Source organism: Diuraphis noxia, unplaced genomic scaffold (assembly GCF_037042655.1).
Source record: "Diuraphis noxia isolate RWA-SAM2 unplaced genomic scaffold, SU_Dnox_SAM2 contig0001, whole genome shotgun sequence".
In the NCBI taxonomy this organism is placed as follows: Eukaryota; Metazoa; Arthropoda; class Insecta; order Hemiptera; family Aphididae; genus Diuraphis; species Diuraphis noxia.
In genome coordinates, this window is record NW_028301711.1 from 21497015 (window position 1) to 21519033 (window position 22019).

General features: G+C 34.1%; 1 protein-coding gene across 1 annotated transcript in view; it reads right to left on the bottom strand.

Annotated features, from left to right (window-relative positions):
- Positions 1–297: 297 nt before the first annotated feature.
- LOC107168467 (unc-112-related protein-like) overlaps positions 298–22019 on the bottom strand; it is a 119784-nt gene continuing 98062 nt past the window's right edge. Inside the window, exons 2-10 of the mRNA XM_015517885.2 lie at positions 5447–5680; positions 4689–4921; positions 4407–4591; positions 4113–4323; positions 3777–3955; positions 3459–3696; positions 3138–3356; positions 2784–3020; positions 298–2446 (exon numbers count right to left, since the gene is read on the bottom strand). Of these exons, the coding sequence (XP_015373371.2) occupies positions 2246–2446; positions 2784–3020; positions 3138–3356; positions 3459–3696; positions 3777–3955; positions 4113–4323; positions 4407–4591; positions 4689–4921; positions 5447–5680 (1937 nt within the window). The 3' untranslated portion in view covers positions 298–2245. The remainder of the gene's footprint in view (positions 2447–2783; positions 3021–3137; positions 3357–3458; positions 3697–3776; positions 3956–4112; positions 4324–4406; positions 4592–4688; positions 4922–5446; positions 5681–22019) is intronic.

Below are 22019 nucleotides of genomic sequence, written 5' to 3' on the forward strand. Positions count from 1 at the left end.
GGATTAAAATGAATTGGTTATCAATTTTTCTTAGTATTGTTTAACATTGAAATTTAAGTTTTCTGGTGTCTAACCTCATTTTGCATTGTATATTGTTTGGTGTAATTATAAAATAATCACAATTTTTTTTTTTTTTTTTTTGCAAGTATGTGAGTTTTATGTTGAGGATAATTCAAAATCATTATACGTTTTCTATTTTTATTTATTTATTTTTTTTTATGTTGTTAAAATGTAAATAGATTAAATTAAAAAAAAATGAGTACTAAATTTTAACAAATTAGATACTTGAACAATGCATTAATACAATATACATTTTATTAATTTATATTCTACTAATTTAATAATAATTCATAGAAAAGTATATAGTGTTCATTAATCAACTTCTTAGCAGTTCAACAAAGTTCCATTTATGTAGGTAGTACAAATGTATTTAAAGTAAATACTTAGATATTACTAACTTATTATCTAGGTATTATTGGGACTTAAAGTCCATTTTTTGAACAATAAAATATAGTTAATTAACTATTGCGAAAACAATCATCACCTACTCTGACCAGAAAAGTATTCATTTATACAACCAAACAAATAATATTATATGGTAAACAACAATAAATTGCTATAATTTCATTTTCGTTAATACAATTTGATATTAAATCGAGAAAATAAAACGCACTAGGTATCAAAAAAATACTTTTACTGCGTTAATTTATTTTCCTTTTTAATAGAAGTTTTTCAACATAATATTATAAAATAAAATAATAATATAATAAAGCCTATATACATAAAAAAAATTCACAAATTAAAACAAAATTAGGGCAACAATAATATTATTAAGTTACAATGTTATAACAGTGTTATAAAGAAAATTTTGGTATAAAGCACCGTTTTAAGTATAAATTTATGTTTTTTTTTTTTTAACTAAAAATAAAACATTATATTTGAATTATATAATATTATGGTAAAATCTAAAAAGAATAAAGAACAACTTTTACAATCTATTATTATATAATATAATGTATAAATATTATATTACACAGGTATATTGTGTTTATATTATATTATTTTAATCAAATATATAATACATATTATTATATATAAAACATTATAATAGACGAATGTATATATTTTGTAAAATTAGGTATTGTAAGTACTACCGTTAAGTGAAATTGCAAGAATATATCGTTTTAATCATTAAAATCCCGTGTACGACGTTTGTTTCGTATAAATATAAAACAAAAATATGTAGGTAGGAAGTATATCCTGGTTTATTAATTTTTAGCTAAAAAATAAAATAAAATAAAATTGCAATAAAATAGAAGTTGATAACTTTACTACACAATGAAACGAACTCGGTGCATAACATCACTATAACTGTGTTCGTCGTATTATCAAAAAAAAAATACAAATTAGTTCAACGTTATTTTGAAAATATACCTACACACAGATAATAATATTATCATAACGACTGTTGCAGAAAGTTGTAAATTTATTGTTATTCTTAAACAATAATATTATTATTATTATTACTATTAGTTATTACTTTATTAGTAATAACACAGAAGCCAAACGAACAGAAAATTTGGTGTCGGTACCACCCTTTAGCATCTGCGCACATTTTACATATCTACCTAACAACATATTGTTATAATATTATTATTAATAACCTATTATTAGCGATTTATAATCATAATTATTATTTATTACCTATATTACATAAAATATGATAACTCTATTTCTAAACACAAACAAATTGTATACTAATAATTTTAGACATAATATTATTTATTATGATATTAACTGCTTACTACTATACGTTTTAATACTTTTTTTTTAATATTACGCAACGAAAATAAACAATATTATATAATCGTTTAAAACAATATTATGTTATATCAATAAATGGGCAAACAACATATTAACGCACTTTGTTATAATAATTTACAAAAAAAAAAAAAATAACGTAAACAAGGAAACAAACAGTGACCTCCTCTTTGTCGCACATTCCCTCCTCCCCCTGAAACTTGCTGCTTCTACACGCATTACGGTATAAGCAGCTAAATTTTTGGAGGTGAAATAAATAAATATTATATCATGCGAGATAATAATAATATGTACATCATTTTCGATTTGCATTCATCTCGTTTGTTCGATTGTTTCGTATGAGGTTAGGTGTAAGAGCGAGACGAACGTTACAATTAATATTAATAGTCATCTCGCCGTACACCACGTCGCGCACTGCGACACGTTATGACCAGCCACCGGTCAGCTTGTGGAACAGCTCCTCGTTCAGCGTTTGATTCACCTCTTTGGAACGCATCGACAAGAATATGTAACCGCCGATGAACTCGTGTATCACCTTGCAGTCGGCCGACTGGCAGGCGAATATTATGTTGCCTTCTTCGAACTGCACCATCATGTGTTTGACCTCCCAGTTGATGTTCCACGCCTGGACGGGACAAAACAAACGTGAGAATATGCAAATTATTGTGATTTCCCTGTGGGCGATGGTGGGAACGTGAAAGGGATAAATAATAAGCGTCGTGTCGTGTCGTGTTGTGTCGATCGAATTTTATTGTGATTGGACATTACTCTTTTGGTATCATCTATATTATATTATAGGAACCAAGTTTCATCCGGGTGTACCAAGTACACAGCAACACTCAAATTTAACCAGATTTGGTTATGACCATACTCATGCCACACCCTCGAACGACACGACACACTACGTAGCTGATGATTCAACTCATCTATTCGTCATGACGTTATTATAATTATAAACGCACCTTCATTGTGTTATATCTCCATGTCTTTATGTGATCGCCGGTTGCGATGTCCATGCGCATCAAACGGTTGTACGCTATGCCCAGCAGCTCTTCTTTCTTGTGGCCCATGAACTTGACGACGAACAGTGAGATTCCGAACTCGGGCAACGACTGCCACGCTTTGATGTAGTTCATCTTTGCCTCCATCAAAGTCAATTCCTTGAGGTTGGCGTGCGCTTCGAGTATACGCTGGACCAGCTACATGAGGAAAAAACGGATTTATATTGTCGATACATTATCTGTCTTTTAGTTAATGACCGTCTTTGGTCATGGTAGGTATTTTTACGACCGAGCCGTGCTGATTGTAATGCTTACCTTTCCCTTGAGTTTTCTGGAAAATCTGTGCGGTATGTAGTCCTCGACCGAGATGTCCAACATGGACGGGCTAATGACGGGTGACTGGATGATCGACGGATGTTGCATTTCGAGGAACGCTTTGATCGATTTCACCTCGGATTCATAAGAGTGATCGGACAACGGGCGCCCTTTGGCCGCCAGTCTACAAGCAGCCATCCATTTGGCGTACTGCTCCTCCTATAATATAATATGTGCGTTTAAAAGTTGTCAAAAGTCAGCAAATAATTTCTACGCCGTCATCGCACTATTCGATCGATTTAATAGCATCGTAACACTTACGCTCTCGCATCTAATACACATCTCGGTCATGCCATCTGAACTGGGCACTTCCAACTTTATACCAAACTTGTTCTGTGAAATATTCACGTCCGGAGTTACCTCACATCCCTTGAGACTGACACTGTGCACGGGAAGTGCACCGACTTCGGCGTCTTCCGCCGTTTTGTACATCCTCAAATGTAAATCTCGGCATGTAAACCAATAACGTTTAAACGCTTTCAGCGTAAATTTTTTTGGCCTGTATACAGGGATTCACAATAATTATAACAACACCGGTATTGACCATATTTTAAATCAAATTAGACGAAAATTACTCACTTCAAAAATCTCAAGTAATCAGTCAACTCCGGCGCATGTGCCAAATTATTGACATTGTTCTGTGGCTGGAACCCTTCAAGCGTAATTTGAAGATCAGACAGAGCAGCATCGATATCGTCATCTCCACCCGTTGTCTCCAAAAGTGGTTGTGGTACACTGGCTTTTAGATTTATTTGAACCTGAAATCCAAAAATATCAATACATTTATGCGCGTGTCCAATGAAAAATTTTAAAAAGTATTTAAACTTTGAAATAACGCGGTTAACTACACATTATATAGCTTGAATATCTATAAATATTTTAATATGTATTATCAAGCATGATATCACAACATACCTGTAGCGCAGCAAACATTAAAGCTTCCTCTTCGGTACAATCAATTTCACCACTCAATAAACTCCATTTGGCTTGTTCGTATATTTGGTTTATGCGTACAGAATCTAGTCTAGGATTCAAATCATAGAAAGAATAAAATTTGAACCGCAATTTCAATAAGTCGTATTCCCTGACACCTTGTTCCATTATTGATAATGACGAATCCAACCATCTATGTGTGTATAAAGAGACCAAACTTTTGAGTTGTTATCGATGTTACCATATAATATTATACGTTTAAAAAATATTACTCACGCCACATTCATTCTGGCTTTTTCTACCAGTGATTTTGGTTTCAAAACTTTGTTTCGCACCTCTTGATTCAGCGAAAGTGGGCTATTAGCCAAAGACGTATCGAGGGATCCGTTCAACAATTCCAGTGACGTTACGTTTCCATTCATTTCCGGTTTGCTGTATCCTTTTTTCCAAGTTCCATTTTGCTGTGGAACGAAATAAAAAATTTAAAACACGAAAACGTTATATTAAAAAAATATCGATTTATATGGATCGACGGTTTAAAACGGTATAAGTACTCACAGACACGGGCGAACTGATCGGCGTTGAGTGATTTTTCAGTGGAGCGCATATAAACGGCGAAGACGTCATGTCCAGACTGCCGGTGGAACCGGATGGGCTGTGATTTACAGCAAACGAGTTGGTATCGGGCGATGGCGTTTGACCGTTGTTGTATTGCATTTCTTTCATGTTGTGCTTCAGGTGATACGGTTCTAGTGGCTTGCTCAGAGACAATTCTTCTGGGTGTCTGATATCTACAGATCGCAAAGAAAAATAAGTAAATATAAAAAAACCACCCCTCCGCGTCAAACAGTTCAATAAGGTGTAATAAAATAACAAGGTATCTCAATTTGTACATTTTGGTAATAACGATACATCTCCGACTGACAGATAAGCTTATACCATGCAAAAGGAGATATCTGGTCTTGGTTTCGAACAATGTAAGAGATATTTTATGAAAAATAATTTTAATTCCGGGGCTAAAACCCATATATATATCTCAACTAAATTATATTTAAATTAATTAATTAAAATGTAAATGAAATCAAAGGTAATAAGACTTTACGTAATGTTATATTATATACATCTAAAACATGAAAAATATATGTTTTACAAACGGTATTTGATCAAGGGGGGTTAATAAAATGTTAGTTCAAGTTTCTTAAAAAATTACAAATGATGGAGTTACGTTGTTCTGCACCGAGCGCCACTTCAGTTACAGACGTTTTACAGTAGATGGATACACAATAAAATCGATTGGTCGGCTTGGATATACTCACTTAGCTCTTTGCATATCTGTATTACGGCGTTGAATGTTTTTATGGAGAAGTCCACTCGCATGTCCACGTACCGGAGGTCAGGCAGCTGGATGCGTGCAGTTTTGTGCATTCTGGTGAATTGCAGCTTTGCGTCCGCTTGCACTCCATACTGATCCAACGTCGATCGGGTCCTGGTGAGCCACGAGTTACGGTTGGGCCACCAGAGAGCGTGATCTGACCAGTCCATGGCTATATCTGTAAAAGACAAAAAAAAATTTTGAAATCAGTATTTTTATTTTAGTTTTACACAACTTGTTAGTTGTCCTAAAAATTAATACAGTAATATAGTGTTTGTTTTTATTTGCATTTATCTCGTTTATTTGCAGTGAGACTAAATGATTTTCATTGGGGCAATATTATGATGTTAGGTAAGTAATCAGTTGCCCCTATTCCCCGGTCCTAATTTCTGGTTTTGTAATTATCTATGTAGGTATACCAACGTTTACTTCTGTTTTTCATTAATTACGAACATACACATATTAAATAGAATTAAATAAAAATAAATAAATAGGCAACACATTATTTATTTCTAATACTAATTGCTCATGAGAAAAATCGTTCACTTTAATGCATATAAATATAGAATTCGATGCCTACTGTAAAAGAATAGGCACGTGGTTATATTTATGTGTACAAAAAAATACGAAATACTCTTTGTTTTTTCCTTTCGTAAACTTTGATTAAGTCTAGTCATATTGTGCATACAATTGCACAGTGCGAATCGTCGAAACAAATTATTATAATCAATATTTTGTGTCCAATAAAAGGTATACTCATCAAAATAGTTTCATGGTTGCAGCATATATATTTCAATTGGAGATTTAATAGAAACTAATTTGCTTGCGCGCAATACAATAATATAGCACAACAAACTTATTAAAAAACACATTGATCAACGATTAATAATAATTGTGGGTATGTTTAAATTTGAAAAAAAATGTATGTAGGTACCTAATAATTAATAATAACGCGTACATTCTTCATCCACGCCGAGGTCATCACATTTACGATAGGTGAGAATTGAACATATTTTTATTATTGTACTTAACGACCCACGTAAAACATTTATGAGTAATAAGCTGTTGGTCTTCTCGTCTGAATTTATCATTTACATTGATTGTGTACGACTGTCATCAACAACCTAACATTCCTAGCAATACCCATTAAAATGTACATTTCATCTAAGAGGAATTTACAATAGTCGTATGTACATTACGTTTGATTATTTCTGGGTCAAAGGTATACCGGTTAACAGTCAAACGTAACTAAACAAAACCGATTTAATATATATTTTTTTAAATTCCACTCGGAACAATATTTATTTGCACGTTGAACCGGAAATGTATACCTTCCTAATTCTAGGTACCTACTTTTTTCACTTTTATTCGGAACTCGTCGAAAAATATCTTACAACGATTCTTTGAGAATTAATCGAGACGCCTTGACGCATAGCGTATAGTAATAATAATAATAATAATATATTTATATCAGTAGGTATCATAATAGTATATACATATAAACGAAAAGATAACCCAATAAAACGCTGCACATCGCTCGCGTATATAAGAACGGTCGCGTCGACTTTCAAACAGATTAATGGAATAATAAATAGGGCAGGTCATGATGCGTTTTTAACATCGTACAGTCAACGATCGCATATTATAACAAGAGATGGGAGATCGGTAAATTTTACCGATATATTTTTTACCGTTCTAAAAATCGAGTGACCACTTATTTCAAATGTTTTCATATATACATTATCACTAGTGACATTTCTATCCGTAGACCGTTGTTGTCGATACGTCAATATACTTAATATTACTAGAATTTGGTAAAACCAGTTCAAATTATCACCATTCCCCGAACGCAGTACACAAGTACACTGTACACTATAGTCTATAAATAACCCACCAACCACCGTTCACGCATACTGAATACGGTATACGTATACCTAATTATATTTATATAGTAATTTATAGTATGTGATTAATAATTAATGATTGATTACTGATTAATGATAAGTGATAACTGATTGTTTACCTCATCATTTGTATTGTTGATTTATATCAGTATAATACAAGCAATAAAGGAATAAAGTGAAGTATAAATATATTTATAATAAGTTTATTTTTGTTATTTTTCGTTTCTTCAAATTATTTCAAATTTGCATAATTTATTCATCATACTATTCATACTCATACATATTTAAATATAATACTTGAGGTTAAGTGTGGACAAATGTCCAGTGGTAGTGTTGGTTAGCTGAGTTGTAAGCAAGTTATTGAGTTCATAATAAATTAATAAAAAAAAAATATACACTATTAAAAAATTTACGTAAATTTACATAAATTTACGTAAATTTTTTAATAGTGTTTATTTTACGGTAAAATCCCCATCTATTCATATAACATAGAAGTTATTGATAGCATTTTTGCTCATGTTTAATTATTACAGATATGTGACTGCGGAAGGGGGTCGGTCGGTCGTTTGAAAATCTAAATGATTATTAATTCCCATTAAAACTCGGCGCGCGTGACGTCACGGTGAGAGAAAAAATTAAATTTTTAACAGCCATCGCGGGTAACTCGATGAGAGGATGAAGACCGCCGGGGAATCGTTGTTATGGTAAGGTTGTTTTGTGCGAATATTAACACTAAAATAGAGACTGTGGTTCAAAATATATGTCGAGACGGCGAGACAATAATACCGCACGCGGTTTTGCGGTCTATCGTATCATCTTCACAGGCGCCGCAGACCAGAAAAAAAAAAAAAAAATGTCGTTCATAATGACAACTGGTATATATAAGTATAATAGGTGTACGGCCACGAAATAATATTATCATATTCGTCGTACCTCGTACGTATATATCATGTCACCAGCCGCAAAAAAAAATCAGCGAGTCGTGCGAAAAACTGCAACTATACTGCAACAAGCCGCGACGGAGATACGATCTGTATATTAATATTATGTATATATAAAGGTCGACTTGCGGTGTACAAACACAATATAAATAATATTATATTAAAACGATTTTTATTATGACACTAATAATAATAATAATTATAATACTACATAAAACGTCATCCTCATGAGGTCTCGGCGGCCGTCGCGTCTTGTACGAAAATTTGATAATATCGTGTGTGTGTGTGCGCTCGTCGCGGGTAGGTAACGTTTCGCTTTGGATATATAATATATATACGATGATATGAAGAAAAAAAACCTGCCGCGTGATACGGAATAAAATACGTCTTTGGTCCGGCAAGGTTATAATAATAATAATAATACATTATTTTATATTATACGCCTTATAACAATTTACACACACACATGGTCGGTCGCGCGAGGCTGCCGCCGCCGATTTTACCGTAAGCAAACGCCATGTATGGAAACTGAATTCTTCGGGCGGCCGACCGACCGACCGCCGTTCAGCAACCGTCACCGGACTTTCTCTGATTTTTCGCGGCGGAGGTTTTCGCACTCGCGTCTTCTCCGTCTCGCATGTATGCATATACATTTTAACGGGTCGGTCGCCAATAATAATATAATAATTGAAGCTAATATAACTATTATACGTCCGAAATCCCGCGAACGCACAGTGCAGCCGAGTGCGGTCAAACTTTTATCGTACAATAAAAAAGTGCACAAACGTAACTGATGACATAGGTAGTATACAAAATGTAGAATATAAATGATTTACAAGCATATAGACAGAGTGTTTTGTATCGTGCAACAAGTCTAATATTATTATATTATATATATAGTAATTTTAGAAAAATTAGAAAAGCTTAAAGGGTATGATATACCGACTTCGACTTTCAGGTTTTTGGAATTAAAAATAACAATTTTAAATTCCTAAAAGTGTGCAGGGTTATTACCTATAACTATGTTTAATTTGTTTGATTGGGCGTATTATGTCTGCGCTATTATAACATAAATGTGCTTGAAATTGGGGGAAATTGGCCTGTAAATAAATACATATGGCTGCAGCAGCAAGATAATATTATTACGCACAGTTTTAATCGTAGGAATTTATATTTTTCGAATGTTTATGCGATATATATACCTACGCAGCAGATGTGCTCGCGCGATTTGTGTTGGCGTGACTTAATCGACCTGAAGGCGAACCCCGTGACGTTTTACAATAATAATAATAACATATATTATAACCGCAAACAAGCGAATCGTTTGCGATGACTTAGGCCCGCTCAATAGCAAATCTGTGGGATAACACCCGTTAAACAGTGTGCTCCGCGGTCTCGACGAATGGAGCTAGATATAACGCGGAACGAATAATAATAATAATATTACGTCGTGATGATTTTTTTTTCTCCTGCCATCCGAGGACTCGATGAACGTGTTACAATAATCATCGTCGTCGACGTGTGTGAGAGAGCCCGACCCGCGGCCAATGAGAAAGCTGCCCGGAGACCAGCCTTATATGGGAGTCAATCCGGCGGTTTGGTCGCAGCGTCGTCCTTGCCGGAGCACTATTATTCAATATGCCACATTACATTATATTATACGATATATATATATATATATATATATATATTTTTATTTTTTTTTCTATTTAAAGGGAAAAAACCCAACGAAAATCATCGCGGCCACTGCAGCCTTGCGGTATAGCTCTACACCACACATATAAAAGTACTGTTTATATTGTAAATAATAATATTCACAAATGTATAAAACACACAACAGTATACGATATACATATACCATAGGTAAGTCGTACAGATGCACCAACATAGCATGCCACCACACACACACAAACGAAACGCGTTTTGCTATGTGCACGGCGAGCGACGAGGTTATGATAAGGAGTTATCGGTGTTTGAAAGACCTATCCATCATGACGTACCTTTAGGTATCCGCAACATCATAATATGATTGTATCGATCGCATGACGACGGACATAGATAATAAAGGATGGATAGACCATGTAGGAGCTTTTTGTTCTGTTATCTATGGGCGTCTATGAAGTCTAATACGTCATATAATAATAGGCACCTTTGAGAGACAGAAGACATCTGTACTCTAGGAACGAGGCATCTAATGTTATAAGCCGTGATAGATGCTCAAACACCCATTTCATAACTGTGGTTTGTGGGTTATAACTGTTGGGACATCCAGACCCCACTATTTCATTATCAAATCACAATACGTATAAATAAATACTCGTATAATTATAGTTTAATAGAATATTATCTATATATTATATCTACCACAGAAATCAAAAATTAACTTTGCATGTAGGTATAGGTTAAAAAGTTTATTATGAAATTTGTCATTTTTGGGGTTACCCGAAGGGGTGGATACCAGTTTTTTTTAAAGTGAACACCTGTTATATTTTTCGAGATTGACGCCACTGGTCATAAGCATAGTTACGACCTGTCCATTCTTTATTATCTACCTATATGACGACAATGATTGATGGTCATCTCGATGAGGTGCGACATGTGCTTCGGCGAAAAAGTGCTGTACAGCTGTAGCAGCAGGACCATGAATCGAGTACGACATAATATTATAATAATATCGAAATAGAGGTAGATATCAAATATAGTTTTAACAAGTATAGTGATGTAATATTATAACTACGATTTATAGTTTGCCGGCCTCGAAACGATTATGCGATCGACAATTTACGACCGAAATCGAATTCGCGTCATTTCCCACCATTGGTTTACTAATGTAAAATATAAATATATTGTACGGGGTGGTGCGGATCAATCAACGTACCCCCGTCATCGCGCTGTAAACGATTAATTTGGTCTCTATATTAATGTCCGTCTATAATAATGTATTGTACACGACATATTATTATATATTTTTACTATATACAGAGTGTTCCGCATAAACAATAATAATGATTTTCGAATGCAGGTTTCAAAACGACATTATGTATAGGTATTACATCACTTTTAAACAGAAGCAACTGCCGCACCAATCAAAACTGCAGTGTGGGCCATCGACGGTGTAAGTCTGCAGGACGGTATAAGACCAAACCTATACACGGTCCGAAATCGCGCGAACCTATTGTAGGTCACTGGGTTACAATAACCCTGTGAAGGATTCTTCTCTCGCGGTACCTGTGTATACATTTAAATATATAAATTCAAAAGAGTTAGTTGTTGCAGAGGTGGACTAAACAAACGCATCACATAGCAACCAGCGGATACCGCAGAGTTGTGGTTTATTTTTTTTATAAAATCTTGCAGAAAATATTATCTGCATGTGGAACACTCTGTATAATATATATGATTGTCACCGTGAGCCGTCCTACAGACGGAAACTGCCGCGGACACGACCGCGACGAGGCGGAACCGTCGCTATATATAATGTGATGAGGATATACGACGATGCCGATCGTCGGACGGATTTCGCAGGCGATAGGGACGCAGCAGCATATAAATAAACATCGCGACTCACCCTTGGCCGTGCCCGTAATTCGACGTACTTGTCTGAAATAAATGAATAGGAATGGAAGCAGTATGAAAAGGTCCGGAAAAGGGATGATAACGTGTGGAGCGAGGGGGGAGACGCGATATATATATATATATATGTATAAAATAAAGAGTCGAATATACATAGCGAAACGATAGCATAACACGAACACGCCTCGAAAAAACGGGACCGTTTGTGATGGGTTATATAAATTTTCTCCCCGCGCCAGATTTCTTTAAGGGACCGCGGTCGGGCAGACAGACATTATTATTATTATTATTATTAGACGCGATGTGTGTTATTATGTGTCATTATTGTTAGATATACTATTATTATATATTATGTGTACGCGTATAATGTACATAATATAATGGTATACTGCAGACCGTTAAAAAAAAAAAAACCTCTCGATAATGACACAGTAACGAACAACGATTTTCTTCGCAGCAGACGTCGCTTGCGTGTCTGTGAACCGCCTCTGTATATATATACAGACACTGTTGAACCGGAACGACGGGGCTGATTCGGATCGAAAATCCCTGGCGTTTCCGAAAAATGTCAATGCGCTCTTAATTATATCGACGCCGCCGTTCGTTTTCGGCATCATGAAATCATAATCGTAGGTACCTATATGATAGAATATATTATAGGTATACTATATACCTATATATTGTAACCAGTCTCGTGGAGTACGTTTTCTTTTTCCCTTGACTTTATTATAAACCTATATGGGCTTATATTATACCTGCGCGAACATAATGGACCACGTAATAGACCAGCTATATATTATAATATAAGTGCCCCCTTATTATATGCTATTATCATGATCATAACGTATAATATATAATATACGAGACTCCGATGTAGGCACAGTAGACGGAATCGCGGGTCATATACTTGTGCTGCATGAGGTATATAGGAAATACGTTTCGTATGATATATTACGACCCAAAAGGTGGAAAACGATTAAAAATTAAGACGAAAAGTGTTGGTTGTTCGTTCCCGCGATTCGTTTCAACCGTCACACAATTACAATATACCTAATAATATATAATATTTTTATATTATAGGTATTATAGACGTTATGCTCGTCGCACGTCATTGTAGTGCATTGCCTAATATAATTATTATTGTTATTATTATTTATCGCGACCATTACAACTGCAACGGTCGTTTTAATTTTTTTTTACTATTGTTGTTGTTATTTCATTCCATATATATATATATATTATAAAGCTAGCAGCAGCTATCCATATCGTCCCGGCGATCGCCTATTGTTTGGTTTGGTTTTTTTTTTTTACGGTTTTTTAGACAAATTTATCTCCATATAAAACATAATATACGTCCGCCGCCGTAACGATAAAGTCGGAACTGCACGTCCGTATATATATTATTATTTTATTTACCTGCAGTATTGTCGTGTGTGACCGCGCGTGGTCCAAACATTTACGATATATTCCCACGAAAAGGTCAGGAACCCGCGGGGGTGCCCGCGGTTATCTTGATTTCGGATTTGCCATGAATGGGCAAGCCGCCTCGAGATTCAACGCGGCCGCCGATTTCACGGTGCCTACCCATATATATCTACTACGCCCGTGCGTTGACGCATAATATAATAGCACCTGCGTCGGAAACCGCGATTTCGTATGCAAAAGCGTCAGCGGCGACTTCACAAGAGTCCGCGAACGATGCGTGTTTTGCATGACAATGTTGCGCGCGTCGTCGGCTCGCGCGTTTATTTCGGCGGCGGCGGCGGTGTGGACGCCATGACATGACCATCACGTGCGTCAATTGAATAAACCGTGCAATATGTACATACATATATATATATATATATATATATACATATAGTGGTCGTATTTATAGCGATGTCGGACGTTTGGAGTATAATACAGCCAAAAAGTTTTACGTTGTTATATTTCGATGTTGTTATTTTTTATTTTTTCCATCCAGTTCCGCCGGAAACATAAAAATAATAATATGTAATATATAATATATTGTTATTATACTATAACACTTCTGCAGCGGCGTTTATGTGTAGTGCATCTCAAATTTCAAATTTTTTCCATCATGCCGTCATAATACGCGGTACTTATTACCTCCTATATACAACTGCAGCCGGCGAATAATAGTATTATTATTCGGAATATTTTACACTCGATGATTATATATTATTATTGTTGTTATATTATTTATATTTTACATATTTGGTACCAGCACTGCGGGCATTTATAGAGAAAAATTCGTGTAAATTGTAAAAAAACATTACTCATTATTATTATCATCATACTACGTCCTCGAAATTATTTATCGGTTAAAAAGAAAAAAAAATAACAACGTCATGTCAGCATAACATACTATACGTTATTACATCACATAATATTATTAAATTGACAGTGGCAATGAAAGGCTATTGAGTAAAAATAACATGCATACAATTAACAGACTAATTATTATACAGCAACGATGTCGTTTAATTTGTACACAAATATTGTGTAAGACTGCATCAGATACCACTGCAAGAGCGATTCATATACAATAAAAATTCGGTCAAATAAAATATAAATCTGTGTACATATATATATGCAAGCCTGGGAATAAACGATCTAAAAATTTTAAGTTGAGTAAATTTTGACTTTTAAAATTTAAATTGTATTAGGTATAACTTTAATGATTTTTATTGAAATAAACTTGATAAATAACTATATATACTTCCATTTAATCAAATCCAAACTCCAAGTTAAGTTATAACCTATAATTTATAAACAATTGAATAATAAATACTTACAATACAATTATTATTATTATTAATGATGCGTATATTACATAGCAATTTGTTTCTCATGATTTTAAATTTAAACCATATTATTACTTAATACTCGGACTATTTGTATATTTAAAAAAATAACTTAATTTATATTGATAATAGTTAAGTGAAAGTTTCCACATAACTTTATAAACTCCTTAAAAAGTTTTTCTATCGACTTACATTGTTGATTATATATAGTCAAAATTATCATTAACTCGACAGGTTTGCATATATATATATATACAAAGTAAATAAGTATGTATATTATATAAAATCTGTGGGTTGTAGCGTGCAGCGTGTTCCAACTCTTGTTGAGGAAAATGGTAAAAAATATTGTTTCATACCTAATCAAAATCGTGTCGTATTAATTAAATAATCGCAAAAGAATAATAATGCATTTCGTAAAAACCGTATTTTAAGTGGGCTGCAGGAGGTAGGGCAGTATAAATATATAGTACGCAGTACAATATTATTATTATTACGTTTAAAATATGTTTCGACTTTCGAGTGCCACTGCAGCGCGTTCGCTTAATTATTTGGTTAATATTCTATGGTTTATTTTTTTATTTTTTCATTTTTTATACAATATATGATTACGCACGTCACAGGTTATACACCCATTAATCATCCCTCGAATTACGTTATTGTTCTCAATGGATAAATTATTATACTGTTGATGTGTGTGTGTGTGTGTAGGTATTTGATAATACGAGAGTGGAAAATCGTATTATAACGACACGCGCCGCGTGTTACTATAAATCACGTGCAGTGTGTATGTTATATAAAAATGAGATTACTTATTTTCGTTTGAAACCCAAAACCCACTCATCGCCGTCGAGCCGAAATCCGATAAACGTATAGTTTCGATCGAGATTTCTTGTTACATTGATTTATTGTCCTATACACAACAATAATAATATTCTGCCGTTCAGGCATGCAGTTACAGTGTGCGTGGTATATACCTGGTCATTATATACACGGAATGCGGTGATGATAATATTATTGCGTACGGTCGCTCGCGGTGCACCGTACGCTGCAATTATCATTCAATTTCGATGGAATAAACCATCATAAAATATTTTATAGTAAATAAAATGTGTCATCGTGTTACTATACGAGTTCGTGTGTTATGAATGGTACGCATTTCGTCCGGAAACAATCCTATAGGCATAGGCGTGTCCAGGCCTTCGTGGCTGGGGAGGCAATTTATAAAATTTAAATTTTTTACTTACTACAACGATCTGTATTTTATAATCTATATTTGTGACTTTTTATTTTTGTATGGAAATTATATAGCACTACTAACTATATAGAAATTTGTGTTTCAACCATGGTAGATTTTACGCCAAGAATCAAGTCACTGTAGAGGCCGGTGCCCACCCTGCCACCCCCGTAGACACGCCTATGATAGTAGGCATATACACGAAGATGTGCAATAAAAATTTCATGAATGAACCTGACGCATTTTAATAATACCACCACCGCCGCCGACGACGAGTATAATATTATAATGATTATTACGTTAAGTGTTTAATTCAGCGGTTCCCAACCTGCAACCCGTGAGCTCATTTAAGAGGCACCACGGCTCATCTGAGAATGAAAAAAATTATTAAATTATATATATTAATAATGTATTGTAGGTAGTTGAAAAGACAAAAAATTATTTTACGTACAAAACTACTTAGAATACCATCTGTATATCCAATATTAAATATAGTGTTTCTAATATGTGTCGAATAATTCAATAATAGATAAAAACATTGCCAAACTTTCTAAAAATAAGCAGCCTCAAATATCTCATTAATTATTATTTTTCACTATTAAACCAGAATTTTTTTTTTTTTAATTTCAACAATAAAATTATAATTTATTAATAATTATAACTAATATGTTCAATACAATTATTTAAATCAGTTATGAATGAAAACTAGTGTTTATTTTTATCACGTTTCTCGTGATGTTCACAGAAGTGCACCTAACAAAATTTGTACAAACAATAGGGCACCGCCTGCTAAAAAGGTTGGGAACCGCTGTAACAGTGTATATTATTTTAAATCAGCCAACTCGCTGCGTTGTCTATTATAATAAAATGACTTACACAGTGCACCTCCGTCCGATTATACACAGGTGATGCTTAGCAGAGGGGAAACTCAAACGATTAAGTGGGATACCTATCATGACCATATTACAATGATAATAATACGTATTCCGTATTCAGTACGGTCGGTCAGTCGTGCCGACTTTTTTCGAGGCGTATTAATTTAAAATATAAATACATAATATACCTTTTGCATTGGTTAGGTTTGTATAATAATATATTTTATTATGATAAAAAAAATAATAATGATACGTAAAGGTTCGTGGCAATGTTAGGTATTTATAAGTACCTACACAGTTGTCGGCCAAGAATAGCGTCACCACTTTCTGCCGGAAACGTTACCACTTTTTGACCCTATGCGCGCGTGCGATTGTTATTATATTATATTGAGATCGCGTCCTATTGTTTACGGGAAAAGTTTTTCTTTCCTCTGTCTCTGTCTCTTCTCCTTCAAACGCTGCACTCCGAAAGCTCCGCAATTCGTCGACTACAATAATATTATATATTTATATGGGACACTCCGCACAGGTATATGATCGAACTGCGGTTTATCATAACAATAATAACAAATAATAATCAGTGGCGGATTCAGGGGGAGGGGCACAGTCAATTTCCTATCGACCAATTTTTAACATGTAACTACGAGTACCATATAAATTAAAAATTAATTTAATAACAACTACCAATTATTTGCATTGAAATTGATAAAACAGGATTTACGCAGCTTATTCAGTCTCTAAATTGACACATATTTAATTTATAGCCATTAGCTATCGATTAAAATTAAAATTATACAATTTACATGTGCCCCCTATCAAAATACTAATAAAGTCTCTCCCCTGATAATAATAATAATTAATAATAATAATAATGTGCGTATACGCGTGTATCGATATTTGCCTAATATTATAATATGAACGTGACGTGTAGGTACTTGCAGGTCTTCGTCTGTTGCCACCCACAGCGATGATGATGTCTTAAACGCCGCACCGCTTATTATGACGGCAATGGGTGACGGATAAATAATAAAAGTGTTTTTTTTTTTTATAGCTGCTCGTGGGGTGAGGGAGGGGGGCGAGAGCGATGGACAGAGACGAGTAAAATTATATACTATACAATATATAATAGGCATAATCTAATCTTAGGTATATATATATAATGACTGGTCACCATCACCATCACAAGGTAATAGCTGATTTAATAATAATATCGTATAATATAATTGGCCAGCCATTATTTACGAAATATACTCAACAATGTTTTACCTACCCATAACAGGCGTATAAAATAGTATTTTTATGATTTTATTATTATAAAATGCGATTCCATTATACGCTGAGCCGACGTGTGCGACCAGCCGAGACGACGGTTTTTCCGTTTCGCGTGCGGCGATAAACGACAAAAATTTATTCTCCGGCCGAGAGACGATTATAATCAGTTAAGGTGGTCATTGAAGTCACCGCCGGCGCCGTGATTAAGCTCTAAATAATAGTACGTTCGTATACTAAAACATTATATTGTTCGTATATAAAATTTATTATGAAGTGAATATTATACTATAGCAGTGACTTTGTAATTATTCGAGACGGAAATCGTTTCCCTGGCTGTTGACGGTCCACGAAAGGGTCGGGAGGACATCTGTAGAAGACAATAATAAGGATCGCCATTCATTATGTTATTATGATGGGCACACGTGTTTTTAATGAAATAATAATGCGGTCCCTGTCGTCGCTGCAGCAAGTACACTCATAACATAATATTAAGACATCAAAAATCATTACCTATGACTGCAGACGTCTTATATTTAATATAATATTATGCTAACAAATTGATTGCAGTACAAGTGAATCAACGGAGTGAACGCCGTCGTTTGTTTCATTATTATTATTATGTATACGAGATACGCAATTGTTGGTGGTTTCTTAATATGACGACTACAACAATACGCGGGTTAATCATTTTGATTAGGATTAATTCGAGCTGAACACAATCTCGTCCATTGCGAGGTTTTTATACCGTTTAGTCCTTTATGATTCTACCCGTCAGCCCCGTCATGCAACTATATATAGAATAATATATAATACAATATACGTTCCAGCAGTAGAAATTAATATATTACATGCTCGACGACGGCAAGTCTGAGAGTATAAAATGTTCTGGGAGGGAGGAATCTAAAAACTACAACATCCGGTTAAACGCGTGGAAAAAAATATTCTAAAAACGTTTTCGTTTTTTACGATATTGCTATATATACGTATGTACTAACAAAACGCACTACTAATCGAGTCTTATAATTATTAATTAACAACGCTTAACGCACTATAAATACTTACTGAAACTAACTCGCCGCGTACATCATTATATATACATATGTGCGTTTAATAAGATGCTATATATTATTTTTGCATAATAATAATTTAAAAATGTTAATCCATTTTTTGATATCATCAAATTATTGCATATCTAAAAAGAGTATCGGGAGTGAATGAGTAACTGTTGCTTTCCTTAAATACGACACATCGGGTTTGCAACATAATAATATAATAATGATTATACCACACACAAACATTATACGAAACCATCGAAATAATTAACTCGAATAAAGGAAACACAAAAGTTAATATGGTACAAAATATTAAATAGTAACTCAATTTAAAAAGAGTTTATCTATTAAAAAACAAAAATCAGTAAGTACGTGGATTACATAAAGAGTGACTATTATGCGTTATTTCTAATAAACTATGATAAACACAATTTTATTGAACTTTTAACATTAATAATGATTTACATTGTATAACATGCCAACTTTATACTTTAGGTGATTATTAAACATTGTTTAAAAAACTATATACACATCTCGATTATTAATTTAAAAAACACTTTATATTTTCTTTTGCGATTTAAGGTCATACGCCAACTTTATACTTTAGGTGATTATTAAACATTGTTTAAAAAACTATATACACATCTCGATTATTAATTTAAAAAACACTTTATATTTTCTTTTGCGATTTAAGGTCATACAGCTATAATATTATAAATCGCGCCTGTCTAAATTTACTAAAATATATCTTTATGCCTATACAGCCGCCGTATAATGCTGTCGCCGGACGGTACCTTCACCTCAAGCCCACATGTTTTTTGTTTTTATCAGCTTTTTATGTCTCTATCTGTCAAGAATGTCTCTGTTCAACTATTATTGTTCAACATAGTACACCGAACAGGCTGTCAAAATTCTCTGATATTATAAATTTAATATATACCTATACAATATTATTAGCGTCTGCATAATAATAAATAAAACAGCAAAACATTACTGTGTACAGCGTCCACGCGATCCTATATATTATACACTCTCATTTAGCATCATATTTTTGTATGGCCTCATTACGTGCCGCTAAATACGTCGTATATTACAAGCCGGATAGCTGCCGGTTGCGGAATCCCATTGATCCGGTGCATATAATATAATAATGTCGTCGAGGAAGTCAGCGGCGGCGGCTCGGTCGTTCGCAAACAAATCATCACGACGATCACATCACGACGGACTATAGACGCGCAACGGGTGGGTACCTACCGATATATACCCATACGATTTACGATGATAATAATCTTATGCGATGCGATATTATGACGTCGCACGTCATGCAGTGCATTTTGCGCGCGCGCGATTGATGCGCGATCGTATAGGTAGGTATTGGATTTCCGAGGACTCCGAAAAAAAAAAATTTAATGAAAAACAGCCACACGGACGGCGTCCCAAAATACCAAAATGTTGTTATATTTTACTGTTATAAGGTCGTTTAAACATAGCCCGCCAAACGGCATATATATATATACTTAGTACTTACATAATATTATAGTCGTCATCATTCACGGACCTAGTTATATTTATACATCACATTCTATGTATAATATGTTTTATTATTTCCGTAGTGCGTACGAGGATGGTATACAATATTTTTTTTCTCAAAACGCACCCACCATCTCGTTTGTTTGCCCGAAACCAGCAACCTGCCCCCCCCCCCCCCGTCATCAAATTTTGGACCACGTACTAAATATTTTAGTTTATAAGTATTTAATTATTTCCTATATTATACACGATTTTATATATTATAAAATATTGTCTAATTTAGAATGAGTGTATTCCTCTTAAAATTTCATTTCCCCGTTTTGTGGGAAGGGGGGGGGGGTGAGGCCACAAAAAGAATACAATAAACGACATAACAAAGTGAGGGTAAAAATCGCTATTGTTACATCGGCGAGTTGTAAAGTTTAAATGTATAGTCATACTACGACAAATATAAAATATTAAAATATTATTACACGCGTTAAATTTTGAATACCTATAGGTCATATATATATTACAACATTATTGTAATATATATACGAGCATAATATAACAATAGTTGATATTGCTCACTCGAATCGCCTTAGGTTCGTTGCGTCATATTTATTTTGAAATTCAAATGTAAAAATACAATAATCGATCGAAGAGAATATAAAAAAAAAACAACAACATTTTATTATCTGCAAACACAAATCGTTCGTTATAAACTTACATATTATACACATATATAATAATTATTATTATTATATATGGATGTGATTCTGACTACACCTACTATAAAATTATATAGCTATACACAAACACCGAGTGGCCTCGTAAAGCCGTCGTGCGAATAATATGTTTGGAAAAAAATACACGAAAAATATTGGCAACGGGTTTCGTCAGTATACATCATAGCAGTCGACTATTGATATTGAATGTTTCCGCCAAGCGACTGACTGGCCGAGAGCTGCGGCGCGTCTGAAGGAAAAAGGAAAATCTGCGCACACGGTGGACAATGGAGCTCCACTCATTTCGAATATCAGAAAAAAAAAAAACAAACAAACAAACAAAATGCTTTGGCTAAATATTTAGCGCGCATGTAATATTACCGTGAATTGACGAGACTTTAGTCACGGACTGAGAGCGATTTATCGCACCGCGTTTGCCGATAGAATAGTAGTAATATAATAATATGATCATGACGACGATATAATATTATGCGATATTACTACAAACATATTATAATTATACTAACGATTTCGTATTTTAAATATAAACCGCCGACGGATGCCGCCGATATTGAACGGATGCCAACAATAATAATAATTACACACGACGTTCGTTAGGTGT